The 15030-nt window shown below is 33.6% G+C and overlaps 1 protein-coding gene across 2 annotated transcripts; it reads right to left on the bottom strand.

The window, feature by feature from the left end:
• Nucleotides 1-1348: 1348 nt before the first annotated feature.
• Nucleotides 1349-12969, bottom strand: LOC145982847 (uncharacterized). Of its 2 annotated transcripts, none has more exons than XM_083116211.1 (2): nucleotides 11365-11527; nucleotides 1349-4431 (listed from the first exon to the last, which is right to left on the bottom strand). In XM_083116211.1, exons 1-2 carry the CDS (start codon nucleotides 11442-11444, stop codon nucleotides 3354-3356), a joined length of 1158 nt encoding a protein of 385 aa, XP_082972337.1. In that variant the 5' UTR covers nucleotides 11445-11527; the 3' UTR covers nucleotides 1349-3353. The 2 variants fall into 2 exon arrangements, with proteins under 2 accessions (XP_082972337.1, XP_082972338.1); XM_083116212.1 differs by lacking the exon at nucleotides 11365-11527 and adding an exon at nucleotides 12875-12969 and having other exon boundaries at nucleotides 1350-4431.
• Between the last annotated feature and the right edge of the window lie 2061 nt (nucleotides 12970-15030).

The raw sequence follows: 15030 nt of genomic DNA, 5'->3' as shown, positions 1-15030 counted from the left end.
AATTGGAGTCTGTCGTATAAGTATGTGGGTGTTTTTGTTTGCAGAATTTTGAATATTGTGCAGGCCAGATGTAGTTTTCTGCGTCGTGTCATATTCAGCCAATTAACGTCATTTAAATAAGGCAGTATGTGATCCCTTCGTTTCAAGCTAAATGCAAAACGTATACAAGAATTCTGTACTTTTTGTGCAATTTTAGCATTCTTTTTTGTTAAATTAACACCGTAAACAACGTCACAGTAATCGAAAATTGGAAGAACTAGAGCTTGCATAAGGCGCAATTTAACATCAGTCGAAAGTAAGTGCGATGATTTATATAGTGATCTAAGTATACCATAAGCTTTTGAACTCTGAGACGTTACGTGGTTTTGCCAGTCAAGTTTCTCATTAAATATCACACCTAAGTTCTTAACAGTTGTGCAGTGTGGGACCCTCTCATCATTAATATTAATTGATAACCCATTTATTTGAATTTTATTTAAGGCAGCGCTAGAACCAATTAATGTAAAGCAGCATTTAGAGGGGTTCATTACAAGACCATTACGTTTACACCATTTGTAAATAGCATGAAGGTCACGGTTCAGGAGACCAATTGCTGGTTTTGCATTTTTGGGGTCTACTGGCATCATCAGCTGCGTGTCATCTGCATAACAATGAGGTACATTGTGTCGTACATTTAGGGGTAGGTCGGCGGTGAAGAGGGAATATAGAAAAGGGCCTAGAATACTTCCTTGCGCAACCCCTGAGGGTATCGTAATGGGAGTCGATGTAGCTCCTGAGGGAAGCGTCACCGATTGCACTCGCCCAGTAAGGTAAGACTGGAACCATTTTATTGCTCCCGGCGATAAACCGTAGTAACTCATTTTTGAAAGGAGTAGCTGATGAGATACAAGATTAAACGCCTTGGACAAGTCAAGCAACACCAAGACTGCAGCCTTACTTTCGTTTAGTGTTTGTAAAATGTCGTCTGTTACTTTCATGAGCGCCGTTGCGGTGCTGTGGGAAGGTCGGAAACCAGACTGTACTGCAGGCAATATTTGATTTTTGGTAACAAAACTTTCTATCTGCTTGTACACTGCTTTCTCGATAACTTTTGATAAGACAGGTAATATACTAATTGGTCGTAAGTCGTTCATGTCGGTCACGTGTCGTTTCTTCGGTAAGGGCAGGATTCTAGCCTCCTTCCATGCAAGGGGAAAGGTGTTCTTATCTAACGAGAAATTTATCAAGTGAGTCAGAGGTGAAAGAATGTGTGGAAGAATTATCATTTTTAGGTTTATGCCGTCTGTGCCACAGGAATTGGAATTGATTTTGGACACGAGTTGTGCAATTTCTACTTCTTTGACGGGTCAAAAGAAGAAGGTGTCACCGTTTTCAGTAAATGTAGTTGTAAGGAAAAGTTCGCACTCTTCGAGGATGAGATCGGTTTCTTGGTTAGAGGGACTGGCGCTGTCAATAAAGTGGGTGTTTAACAGATGCGGATCATTTAAAAAGTGTGGGACACTCGGCTCCACCTTTCCGTAAATGCCACATTTCTTTATCTCTTTCCACATTAATTTCGAATCATGAACGTTTCTATTGATGTGGAACGAGAGGTAGGCTTTCTTCTCCTGTCTTATAACCGACGTGGTGAAATTCCGCAGTTCTTTATAATAATCCCAATGTGACGGATTGTTCGTCAGTTTATATTTTCTGAGAGCATTATCTCTAAGTTTCATTAATAGTTTGGTATTGTCGGTTACCCACGGTACTTTTTTCTTGGCTATTCGTGCAGTACGTGTAGGGGCATGCTTATCGAAAATAGTCTTAATACCATTATTAAGAAAGTTTACTTTTTTGTCAATGCCACATGCCACATGAACTTTGGGCTTGATGGTGATATGATTTGTAACTGTGTTATGAATCACAAAGAAAATTTTTATCTCAGCTCAAGTGTTTGCAAACGGCAAAACGCAGATAAGGCCGACACAACTTCAATCTCTCTCACCTCTGTGAGCAAATGTTTTTATAAACAAGGAAAATGTAACTAACCCGTGAATAAAACTGTATAATTTATACCTTCCCTTACCGTGTGAAATAAAATTCTATTCTGCACATTACTTAAATATTTATTTGTAACCTAAAAAACAACCACGATCATTTCTGACAGCGTAAACAAAAAGGCAGCCATCTTCTCCAAGCATAGTTGCCAACTGTCAAAACGATAGAAAACTAAAAATAACGAAAATCGAGTAAAACGAAAATAACGTAAAAACGATAACAACGATTATAACGTAAAACTTAAATTACGAAAATCGAAAAAAGCGATATTTCTTCAGAACGTTGTTTCAATAAAGATTAATTTCATTATGGCGCTGGCCGCTTGCATCAATGCTAAAATCCAGTGTTGCCGTCAAGTAGGCACGTTAGCTCAGTTGGTTAGAGCCATGCTGAATGCTGATAACGCGGAGGTCGTGGGTTCGACCCCCATGCTGGCCAGGATATTTTTTTTCTCACCCTTCGTCTCGACTTTCTCTAAATCGCAATTATATACTTTGCTTATCGCAATATTCTTATAATGGACATGAAAAGAGCTGAATTTTCAGAATTACTATGAATTGAATTGAATTGAATTGAATTGACTTTATTGCTGGGCGAGGTTCAGCTGTTGCTGGTCTACCACCTGTACATCCAGAATCCATTTACAAATTCGTCAGGTACAAAAATGAATAAACAGACTAACTTAGCTCAACAATATTATATTTAGAATCATCAAGAAAGTAGACGTCAAAACAACAACAAAAAATGCTCCGGATATACCATGCATTGGAAATGTGTTTTTGGAATATCTTATACATCCATATATTTCACTTCCATAGTTCATAATTATTTTCAAATAGCTTCTTCCAACTCAAATGTTCTGTTTACTCTACCAAATCATTTGAAGATATATTACATGAGTTTCAAAATGATATAATGTACTGAAACATGGTGCAATGGTCCTTCATTCAACGTAACACAACATACAAGAAAACCAAAACAATTGTAGGGTTTGCCACCCCTATCTTTCAAGACAAATCCCAATCAGGAATTTATGCACACACAAACCCGGTTACAAAAAATATTAATTATGTAAGTGCAGAAGACTTTTTCAAGGATCACACAAATCCCACACAAGGAGTTTCATAATTTTGTACATATAGTATTGTATTCCAGAACCCATAGAGATATTTCATTTATACCTAATGTACACATACTCATTATTTGCAAACCATTAATCAAACTGCTTGGCGATTTGCAACGCTTGTTGAATGCTTTCGTTTCAAACAATATTAAAGTCTCCAACAGGAGCTGTGTTGTCCCACTTAACAATAAAACTAGCAAAAGTAGTCTTTGTCTTCAATATCGATTCCAAATGGTGGAGAAGCAGGTGTACGGATTCTTAAGCCTAGTGTCTTCCGCTCAGTTGACCTAATAATTGGATAGGTTGTATAGGTATGCAAACGGGTGTTAAATATTGTAGCGACTTCTTCTGTGGATGCATCCCAGTTTGGTTGGACCCCTTCAAATAAAAGTAGCTCTGTATGCCATCCCATTTCTAAGGATGTATCTGGAAGAACTTGATCAAGTCGTTTTTGACAATCATCACTCAAACATTTGCTTGGGCTTGAAAAGTTAAAATCATTGAACATAAGACGTCCTAAAAAATGGGTACATTCATGCGCGGAAAGTGTTATCATGTCAGCCTTATTAATAGCAGTTCCTTCATATCCCGCCAAATTGTTGATGCAAAGCAGGATCCCATCTACTAAGCAGGCTCCACGCAAGTTCCTCAAGGGAGCAAAATTCTTAACACCGTATATCTTCAGATTAGCAATTTCTTTGCCAAAATCTGGAATGGGTGTGCTGCCCAGCTTTTTCATGGCTTCCTCAAATGCACTTATCATTGCTTTGCTACAGAGAGCATTCTGAATGTCCTTCTTTGTATATTCGGGCAATAACCACACTACTCCATCAACTCCGCAATCCATATTTGCATGAGTCACAAATGACTCTATACACTCATCAAAAAAGTTGGCCTTTGTTAATCTTTCAGCTTCTGGTAACTTATCCATGTCACCGCGAATAAGATATTTACGATATTGGAGTTCTACATCCATCTTAGTGTAGTGTATCATCACTTGAAGTGTGATTTGTTTGGTGATGTCATTGAAGTCCCCTCTCAAAAATTCAATCAACTTTTGTGTAGTGCTAGGCTCTAGCTCCAGGCGTTGCTCTAAAATATTGTGAATGACACAGTCACGGAAAAGAACCACATTAAAGTCCTTCATGGGGGCCACAGCCTCTTGTGGAGTACTCGGTGGTCTAGACTGTAGAAACTCTAGAATCCTGAAGTTGTCTTTCTTGTAGTTGGCAACTACGTCATCAAAAAAACCCATCTTGCCTAGGTTGGACCTGAGAAAGAAAAAATTATAAACTACTTCAGGAAAAACAGGCAGTATAATATGGAGATATCAATTTCACTGGTAGAAGGGGATTTATCTCTAAAACTAAAGTCTTACGATCTAAAATATGATACCTAAAAGTTATTGCAATGACAAAAACCATAGCACCATGTCTAAAATTTAGAATCTTAAATTTTAACAAAATGTCACTACACCACATCTAAATCACAGCCTTTCCCTTTTTCTGGCTAGTATAAGAAATTCAAAAATTACACAAATGAGAAATTGTAATTATGAAACTGAATATTTAAACTAATTAAAGATTATTCAAGTCTTTTAGTGATCGACATTTTTTCAATGGTTCTTGAAATCTAACTTCCTTGCATTTTACATTATTTAACCCAGCTTCATTATTTGTATTAGATTTAGGTTTTACTATAATTTGTGATTTAACCTTTAAATTTAACATAAAACGCCCATAATTATCTCGGGGTGGTAAATTAACAACTCCTTTTTGATTATAGGATATATTATTGGCTTTTAAATATTTTACTACAGTTTTAGAATTAACTTTATATTTGTTGCAAAAAGAATTAATTGAATTATTTAAGAAATTATAAGATTTTAAAAGTTTAACAAATTCATCTGGAGTAATCGGTCTTGACATCTTTTATTTATGTATATTATTTTTTATATTTGTTAAAGTATGGTATTATTGTAAAGTAGTGTAATTCAGTATCGTATTGTAGTATTATAGTATAGTAATACTGTAAGGTATGGTATTGCAAAATAGTAAGGTAATACAGTAATATAGTAAGGTAAAGAAATCCCGTAATATAGTAAGGTAAAGAAATGTGGTAAGGTAAATATTCTAAAATAAAATATATATATAAATGGAAAAACAAATCAAATTATTTACCCCCAGTGAGAGTGAATTAATAGGTTTAGATAATTTAATAACCAATGTACCTGAATTACAAGAATTAATTGAAGAATCGGGTTATAATATTCAAACTATCAATAATGGTGTTAAAAACCTAAAACGTCTTCCAGATTCATATAAAGAAATGATAATAAAATTTTTTAAAGCATTGAGTAACACACATATTACTAAAGAAATATATAAATACTCCAATTTTAGAAATCAAGAAATAATTGATAAATTATTAGCCCGAGAACAGGAATATAAAAAAATTATAACAAAACAAGCATCTAAACACAATGACGAAAGTGGTATAGACGAAATGAACAAAATGTTTAGTATGATGATAATAGAAACAAAAGACAATAAGAAGATAAGTAGATATATGAATAAAACTTTAAAAGATATAAAGTTTCAAGATGATTTTAAACCTATATTTGAGAAGAAAGGTATTAATGAATATTCTAAAAAAGAATTATTAGAAATGAAAACTAGTAAAAAAAGGTCCAACATTTAAAGATATTGAAAAAATCCAAATAGTTAATATTCCTGAAGGGAAAAATATAATTTACGGTAAAGTTAAAAGATTTTTATAAAAAAATCTTATCAATGGGAAAATAAAATAAGAGATAATTTCTAAGATTTACATATATTACTTATTATCTAAGTTTATTTTATAGCATACATAAATAATTGTACAACAAAATGTCAAGGTATTTAATACAATTTTATTTGTAAACCTAATTTGCAATAAATTTCTAAATTGAAAAAATATTGGGTATAAATAAATGAATCAAGTTGACACAACACAGATCGCTGAATTTCAAAGAAGAGTGAAAGGTTTATACAGATCAGAAGATTCTGCAACCAATGAGTTTGAAAGAATTATGATTAGAAATATGAACGCACAATTTAAAGAACACGAGAATAAAATAATAACTTTAGCTAGATTAGGCGCGGTCAAGCTGCGGCTGCCCGCTTAGCACCTTCGGTGCGTTTTATTGAAAATATCTTTTCCGAAATAAATGGACAACCTTGATCCTTCAAGTAGTCTCGCTGCGCTTCGTTGTTCTGTTTGTTTACTATTTAAACATCCAGATGAATTTTACAACGGTAAATATGTTGATAGAAGATGTAAACAATGCAAAATACTTTCAAATTATGAACGTTTGTTATGTGAATGTGGAAGATATTATACCAAAACACACTATCAAAGACACTTAAAAACTAAATTGCATAATAAGGGGGTAGGTGTTTATTGAATATTTTTTTTTATAATAAATTGGTTGTCTTAAAATGGAAGAACGTTTAAATAAACTTAAACTACCAGAATTATATAACATTGCAAAACTTTTAAAAATACAATATATTACAAGATATAAAAAAGCTGATCTGATTATACAGATAATCAGGCAATATGAAAGAAGGAAAAGAGAAAAAGAAAACAAAAAAATTAATGATTTATTTCCATTTGATCAAGACATAATAGCACCTCCAAAGAAAAAAGAATAAAACAAATAAAATGTGATGTTTGTGGTAAGTATATTAAAGAAACTAGGCTACAGCTTCATAAAGCTAAACATAATCCTGAACCTGATTTTATTTTAGTTGAAGTTGCTTTTAAAGGTAGGTTATTAACTTATCAACATAACAATAAAGAAGGAGATTCTGATTTGTTTTACTATATGGACTCAATTAAGAATAAAGCGAATAATCTTATTAAAAATGCTTTAGAAATTCATAAAAATATTAAAATTAATTTAGAGTTAGAATGTGATTTTAAAAATTTAGAACATGAAATGGTTCATAAGTTTCAACTACCTAATGTAATAATCAGATCGTTGGAAGAACTTAATAATTTCTGGGATACACAAAGAGATTTATTTATAGCCAGATGTGATGAATTAGAAGCGAAAGGCGCAGGCTGGGCTATAAGCAGAATAAACAATTTAAGAATTAATATTAATAAATATAAACCATTAAGTGGAAGTTCATATATAAAATTACCTGAATGGATAGAAGCTAAGCAAGCTTGTATTAATGTTAAAAATGTTGATAATGAGTGCTTTAAATATAGTGTGTTATCTTGTTTATAGGAACCAGTAAAAAATAAAGAAAGGCCATCTAAATATAAAAACATTAATCATAACTTAGATTTTGATTGTGTAAAATATCCGGTTACTATTGATCAGATACCTAAATTTGAAGCAAAGAATAAAATTAATGTAACTGTATTTGGGTATGAAAATGGTAGCATATACCCATTATATCATAATAAAAAACAAGAGTTTGAAAATAATATTGACCTGCTTTATTTTGGTAACAGCACCAAAAACCATTACTGTTGGATAAAAATTTAAGTTGTTTATTAAATAACCAATTAAAAATTAATAATAATAAAAAATATTTCTGCAGAAGATGTTTAAATTATAGTGCTAGAACTGAAGAAGCTGTTAAGAAACATCAAGTAATATGTAATAACAATGAAACCTGCTTGCCTGTTATGCCAAAATCTAAAATTATAGAAAATGGAACAGAAATTAAACCTACAATATCATTTAAAAATTTTCAAAGAATGCTTAGACACCCATATGTAATTTACTGTGATTTTGAATCAATCTTAAAGCCAATTCAGACATGTGAACCAAACCCTAGTGAATCATATACCAATAAGATACAACTTCATATTCCTTGTAGTTATGGACTTTATGTAAAAAGCGTTTACGGAAACATAGAAAATCCTTTACACATACATAAGTGTGAAACTGCTGATAAATGCTTTATAAATAAGATAACTGAAAATGCAATAACAATACAAAAATTATTAAAGAAAAATGAAGATATGAAATTCACAAACAAAATAAAAATTAAACATTTAACAGCTACAGTATGTTATTTGTGTAATAATGAATTTACCAAAGATAATCCAAAAGTAAGAGATCATGATCATTATACTGGAAAATACAGAGGGGCTGCTTGTAATAATTGTAATTTAAAATACAAACAACCACTTTTTATTCCAATTTTATTTCATAACTTGTCCTCATATGATTGCCATCTGTTTATAAAAAATCTGGGAGAGGAGGCCCCCGGAGGGCTAAGTCCAAAGGATGCTGGGTGGTCGTCTAAATCAAAACTAAAACTAATTCCAAATAATGAAGAAAAATATATCTCGTTTAGTAAAGTATTGAGGACAAATGAAGGTTTAATTGAACTAAGATTTATTGATTCTTTTAGATTTTTAGCCAGCAGTTTAGATAATCTCTCATCGAATTTAGTACCGGAACAGCTAAGAGAAATAATAAAATACTTTTCAAATGAAGAATTAAATATAATATTTAGGAAGCAAGATAATCGAACTATAAGAAAAGGAATTTATGCTTACGAATATATGGACAGCTTCGCTAAGTTTAATGATACAAAATTACCAGCAATTGAAAAATTTTATTCTAATTTAACCAAAGAAAATATTTCTTGGAGTGACTATGACCATGCTCAAAAAGTATGGAATAAATTAAAAATTAAATATTTAGGCGAATGGCATGATTTATATTTAAAATTAGACGTTTTATTATTAGCAGATGTATTTGAAAATTTTAGAGACTTAGGATTAAATAGTTCATATGGGTTAGATCCTGTTTGGTACTATACAACACCAGCTTTAGCTTGGGATTGTATGCTTAAATATACCAAGGTTCAATTAAAACAATTAACTGATTATGAAATGTATCTGTTTTTCGAAAAAGGAATAAGAGGTGGAATAAGTCAGTGCTCCAATAGATATTCTAAAGCAGACACGAACACACAAATTCACTATAATGATATGAATAATTTATATGGTCACTCATTATCACAGAAATTACCACAAAAGAATTTTAAATGGATGACTGAAGAAGAATTAAATAATTTAGAAAAGTCACTAACAAGCAGCACACGAAGTGCTAGCCCTACTGGGCGCTCTGCTGCGCATATTTTAAATTCTGATGATAAAACTGGTTATCTATTAGAAGTAGATTTATCTTTACCAAAAGATCTTCAAAATAAGTTCAATGACCTTCCACTTGCACCCGAGAATGCAATACCCCCAGGTGGTAAAGTACCAAAGTTGCTATGTCACTTCTATGATAAAAAGAATTATGTTGTTCACTATAAAATATTAAAACTATATACAGAATTGGGAATGAAAATAACAAAAATTCACAGAGGAATTAAATTTACTCAATCTGATTTTATTGCCCCATATATTAAATTTAATACTGAACAGCGACAGAAAGCAAAAAATGACTTTGAAAAAGATTTTTGGAAATTAATGTCTAATAGTGTATTTGGTAAATCTATGCAGTCAGTTAGAAAACAACAAAATATTAAATTATACTGTGATGACAATAAAGTCCAGAAAGCAATAAATAAATCTAATTTTAAGTCTAGAACCATTTTTAGTAAATACTTGGTTGCAGTTCATAATTATAAAACATCAGTTAAATTTGATAAACCTATTTATATTGGGCAGGCTGTGCTAGATTTATCTAAAGCTCTAATGTATGATTTTTACTATAATATATTAAAGAATGAATTTGATACTGATATAAAATTATTATACGTAGACACCGACGCATACATATTTGAACTCAAAAATCACGATTATTATACTTTTATGAAAAATAATTCTGATTTATTTGATACGAGTGATTATCCTAAGGATAGCGAATTATATAGTGAAAAAAATAAAAAAGTAATTGGAAAAATGAAAGACGAATTAAATGGCAAACCAATGTTAGAATTTATTGGGTTAAGGAGTAAAATGTATGCATATAGAACTGACGATAAGGTAGACAAACGATTGAAAGGAATTAAAAAAAGCTGTATTAAAGAAAGAAATCCAATTTGAGGACTATAAAAATTGCTTATTCAATCAAAAAGAGTGCTTGCATAAACAGCATGTTATTAGGAGTCATAAACATGAAATTTATACAGAAGAGTTAAATAAGAAGTCACTCAGTTGGAAAGATGATAAAAGATCTCTAATTCCTGGTAGTACAGATACGCTGGCGCATGGACATGTGCTAGTACCACAGTAAGTCAATGACAATGCTAATGGTACATGATTATGAAGCGCTGGTACTTAGAGCGAATCACAATAATTAACATAATAGCTATAATACAGTATAATGTTGGACACGAGCTCACTAAAATGTTTTGTGATTTGAGAAAGGACCTAAATACATGGCTGTTCACTGTTTCAATAACCTTCCAAGTGACATAAAAATAATACAATCAGCTACCTCATATAAAAAGCATGTAAAAAAATACCTATTAGATCATTGTTTTTATTCTGTTAAAGAGTACCTGACAATAAATTGCAAATTGTAACATCCTAAATGAACTCCTAGGACATGTATATGTATGTATTGATTTCTTATCTATTATATGTATGTAAATTACTGTAAACCTTGCAGCTAACAGCAAGAACAAGGAGAATCAATTATAATGTAATCAATGTTTTTTAAATGTTATGTATAATATCTTCACACTTGTACCTATTTGAAAATAATTATTAACTGTAATGTGCTGACATGTTCCATACCATGTGTGGAAAACAACCAGTGTACAATGGTCAAAGGAATGAAATAAATCATATCATATCATATGATATGATGTACTGTATGGTACCTATATTGTTGACAGTAATTTGTTCATTTTGTGTTGATTGCTTTGTAGGGGGAGAGCCAAACAATGGCTAAGCATCAGTGTCATTTTTCTCTATATTTAAATGCTGGCTAGGCTACTGTTTACTTAAACGCTCTTTTTGCTTGCTCTGTAACCCTCTGTAAGGTACCTTTTAATTTATTTTAATGGACCGGCAACAAAGACCCGAATATGTTGGCTTTGGTATTGGAAGACTACACAAAAGCAGAAGTTATAGAAGAAAGGGTGGTTCTCTCTCCTTCTATATAGACCTATTTGGTACTAGTTGACTATCCTTCGGACACATTTATTTATTTGTACAGAAGAGACTACAACCGTAATAAGTTCCTGTAGCATTGTCGAACATCGAGAAGGTGTTTTGTGTGATGTTGCAATGTTTCATAGCTGAAATTCATGTTGTTCGTTGAAAATTAATTCTCCGACGGAGATAGCGTTTGGCGCGTACATCTGCGTATACCATGAAGTTCGTACACCTTCATACACCATCACCTTCATACACCGTCATGACTATCATGATGTGTCGTGATTGTGTTTTGTTGGTATCCAGTGCTTCGAACTGCCTGCGTTTGCGACGAGAGTTAGAACTGTGGATCGAGGGTTTGGAGAATGACGTGTGGTGGGTGTGTTGTAAAGTTTGTGCCGGGTGTGGACAAACCATTGGCGCTAGCCCCACGAACCATTGGTGCATGGATAGGTTAGTAGGGCCACGCAAAGGTTTCAATAGTGAAAAAGATAGCCCACGAACCATTGGCGCTAGCCCCAAAAACCATTGGCACGTGGATAGGTTAGTAGGGCCACGCAAAGGTTTCAATAGTGAAAAAGATAGCCCCACGAACCATTGGCGCTAGCCCCATGAACCATTGGCACGTGGATAGGTTAGTAGGGCCACGCAAAGGTTTCAATAGTTAAAAATTGGTTTCGAAAAACATATTCGTAGCCCCCACACACCATTCTCGGATAGTCCAACGAACCATTGGCGCTAGCCCCATGAACCATTGGTGCGTGGATAGGTTAGTTCAGTTAGGTTGGGATACATAGTTAAAATTTGGTGTCAGAACGCGAAAAATAAAGTTAAAAAGAAATAGATCTGATTAAGTTTGTCAACGGGCATTTCTTGGGTTCCGAAGGTTGAAACACTGCATAACAATTGAAAATCGAGAAAAAACAAGGCCGATGCGTCATTCCTACGCGTTATTATTTACGAAGGTGTCCGCGCCATGTTGTGTGTGAGGCAAACGGAAATGTAGGAGGAAGAAGAAGTCGTAAGGTGAAAAATTGCTCTTACTTTCATCAAAACAACGTCAATACACGTTCAGGAATGTTCCGCGAAGCAGATACGTAAGTTCGAATGTCAAAAATTTGGCAAAAGAGAAGCCGGACGCGCAATTATGTAGGAAGGTGTACTCGCGATATTGTGTCTCAGGCAAGGAAAAACACCTACCAGAAAGACGTTCTGGTAATGTGAAAAATTGCAATTAATTTAATCAAAACAACGTTAATACACCTTCAGGAATGTTCCGCGAAGCAGATACGTAAGTATCAATGTCAAAAATTGACGAAACCAAAAAAATAGAGGTGTCCGAAGGATAGTAAATTTTTACCAAGTCAGCATTATTTTCCTATAGCAAAAGACTACATCTGGGTACTGAACGAAAGACGTGTTGAAAAAGCTGGGGTACTCGTAAGCCTACTCTAAACAACGTCAATTTTTACCCTTATAAGTTAGTATGTATTAATTATTAAGTTAATACGCAATACGCTTTATGAGTTTAATAATTTAGACCATTAAATTTTTAAAAAATAGAAGAAATAAAAACAAACTTACTATTTTACAGTACTTTAAGCTCAACAACAGTGAAGCAAAAAGCAAACTAGCTGAACTGGCTGTTTCAGTCTTATGGGAGATTGGTTGACCGTAGTTAGTATTCTGTGTTGCTTGCTTGGTTTCATTAATGGCCTTCACCTGTTTTGGTGACTTTTGGCCAAGTTCAGACTCTCACTTTTCTTATTACGTTTTTTTTTCTTTCTTTTTTTTCGATCTAAATTGTGTGTTGGGTAGTTCTGTTAGTTGATTCTAGACGATCACACAGTTTGGGAATGTTAGTATAGTTAAACATTTACTATTCTTCACTCCTTCGAGGCACACCTGAGGAGTCTTCTTACTGGGTATCTTGTGCCCTGGTAGGGATAAAAAAAACAAAAAATGTAGACAAATTATATACACAGGGTTACATTTTATTACCCAGATGTCCATGTTGTTGTTTGTTTTTTTGTTTTTTTTCCTTATTATATAGTGATTTGGGATTTCTTTATAAACTTACTAATGCTGTTTAGTATGTGTGGGTTTTGTGTAAAAATAAGTGTATTTAGTTCCGTGGGTGTTGGAATTTTCAGTTGAGTTAATCTTGCAACGAGTATGTCTTTTTCGTGTTGATCAGGGTTGGCAAAATTTGTGTTTTTTTTAAAAAGAACAAAACAAACTGTTTTTTTTTGTTTAAAACATGTTTTTTTTTTGTTTTATACATAGTTTTAAACATGAGTTACAAAAACCTGTTTTAAACATGTTTTAAACAAAACAAATTCAACCTTTTCCCAGTAAATTATAGTTAAAGTCGTTAAACAGAAAAAAATACTCATTTTTATGAGTACAGTGGGGACAAGGACAGTTTATTTACCTTTGGAGATAAGGTTTACCCTATGGGTTTACCATACTGCAGGCATAGAGGAGTTAGGGAGTAGAGGATTACCCCACATTTAAACCTCGCTGCGCTTTGATATTGCATTTCCATCGGTGGCCAGTAGATGGCGCGGCCGTCTTCTTTTGCTGTTTCCAGCACAAATTGGGGGGAGAGCTCTTTCGGTGACAGTCACGTGGGTTTCAAACGTCCTTATTGGTCAGATCTCTTGTATCCCATCAAGGCTGTTACCAATGGCAAGGGCTTCCTTTTTCGCTGGTTCCCTTCCAAGCACCGCTGTTAGGGGTGGGGTGAAGAGATGGGATGGGTGATGCGTTTCCGCCACCGCAAAGTTCTTCGGAATCTTTTACTCGAAAGTAAGGTTGCCTTTCCTATGCAATTAACAGATTCTTTGAGTGTTTATTTGAAGGCGAAATTGGGAATGTAAAATGTAGGCATTTTCAACTGGCGCCTGAATTTTCAAATTCAGTTCTCAAAAAACTTTTTTTTAAAAATATTTCAACTTCGCTTGTGAAAATTTTCATTACCACTTTTGAAATAACGAGTACAGTGTGTGGGCCTCCCCGATGGCTCAGTGGTAGCGTCGTCGCCTTGTAATCAAGGGGTTCCGGGTTCGATACTCGGTGGAGCTACAAGTGGTTCGGATCCCACTTTAAACTGTAGGTCTAGTCCCGATTGGCCTGAGCAAAAAGAAAAAAATAATAGCTCATAACTGAAGTACAAACGGGGGGCGGCGAATTACATGCACCGGCGCAACAATCATTTCTTGACTGCAACAATCTTTACTCGGCCTTGCCGCACAAGAAATGAAAATGAACTGAATAGCGTGAAATTCAAATAATTTTTGTTTCACTTTGCTCGAAATAAAATCGTTTCTTTAAGATAGGGTGACCATTCGTCTCGTTTTGACCGGGAGAGTCCCGTTTCATAGGCGTGTCCCAGTTGTCCCGTCGATATTATACAAGAAACACTATTTGTCCCGTTTTTTAAAAGTCTAGGAATTAGCTTGAAAACCAAGTCTAAATTTGAGAGATTCTTAAAAAGAATGACTTTCTGTGTCTTGGCGGAAATTCAAATGTCAAATCCCGCGTTTTGTGTTAGATATTAATATGTGATGCAACTTTTTCGGGGAGCTTTATTAACGGTTAGTAAAGAATAAAGTTGTTCTCAAGAAGATTGGTCCTTCTGCAAAATACTTCTGGCATAGTAGTCATACCGAGATTATAAAAATTAATAGCTCTTGACAACGAGAGATCATATTTTACATAGATATTGTTCATGATGT

This window comes from Lepisma saccharinum, unplaced genomic scaffold, assembly GCF_977018435.1.
Source record: "Lepisma saccharinum unplaced genomic scaffold, izLepSacc3.1 HAP1_SCAFFOLD_453, whole genome shotgun sequence".
In the NCBI taxonomy this organism is placed as follows: Eukaryota; Metazoa; Arthropoda; class Insecta; order Zygentoma; family Lepismatidae; genus Lepisma; species Lepisma saccharinum.
The sequence above is the reverse complement of the archived record's forward strand: the minus strand, read 5'-3'. Positions and strand labels throughout refer to the sequence as shown.

Excerpts from the sequence above, each read along its gene's own strand:
- LOC145982847 (XM_083116211.1), bottom strand. The coding sequence starts at position 11,444 with ATGAATTTCAGCTATGAAACATTGCAACATCACACAAAACACCTTCTC. Across the intron at positions 4,432-11,364 it reads TGCTACAGGAACTTATTACG|GTCCAACCTAGGCAAGATGG; the intron begins GTTGTAGTCTCT and ends TTTCTTTCTCAG.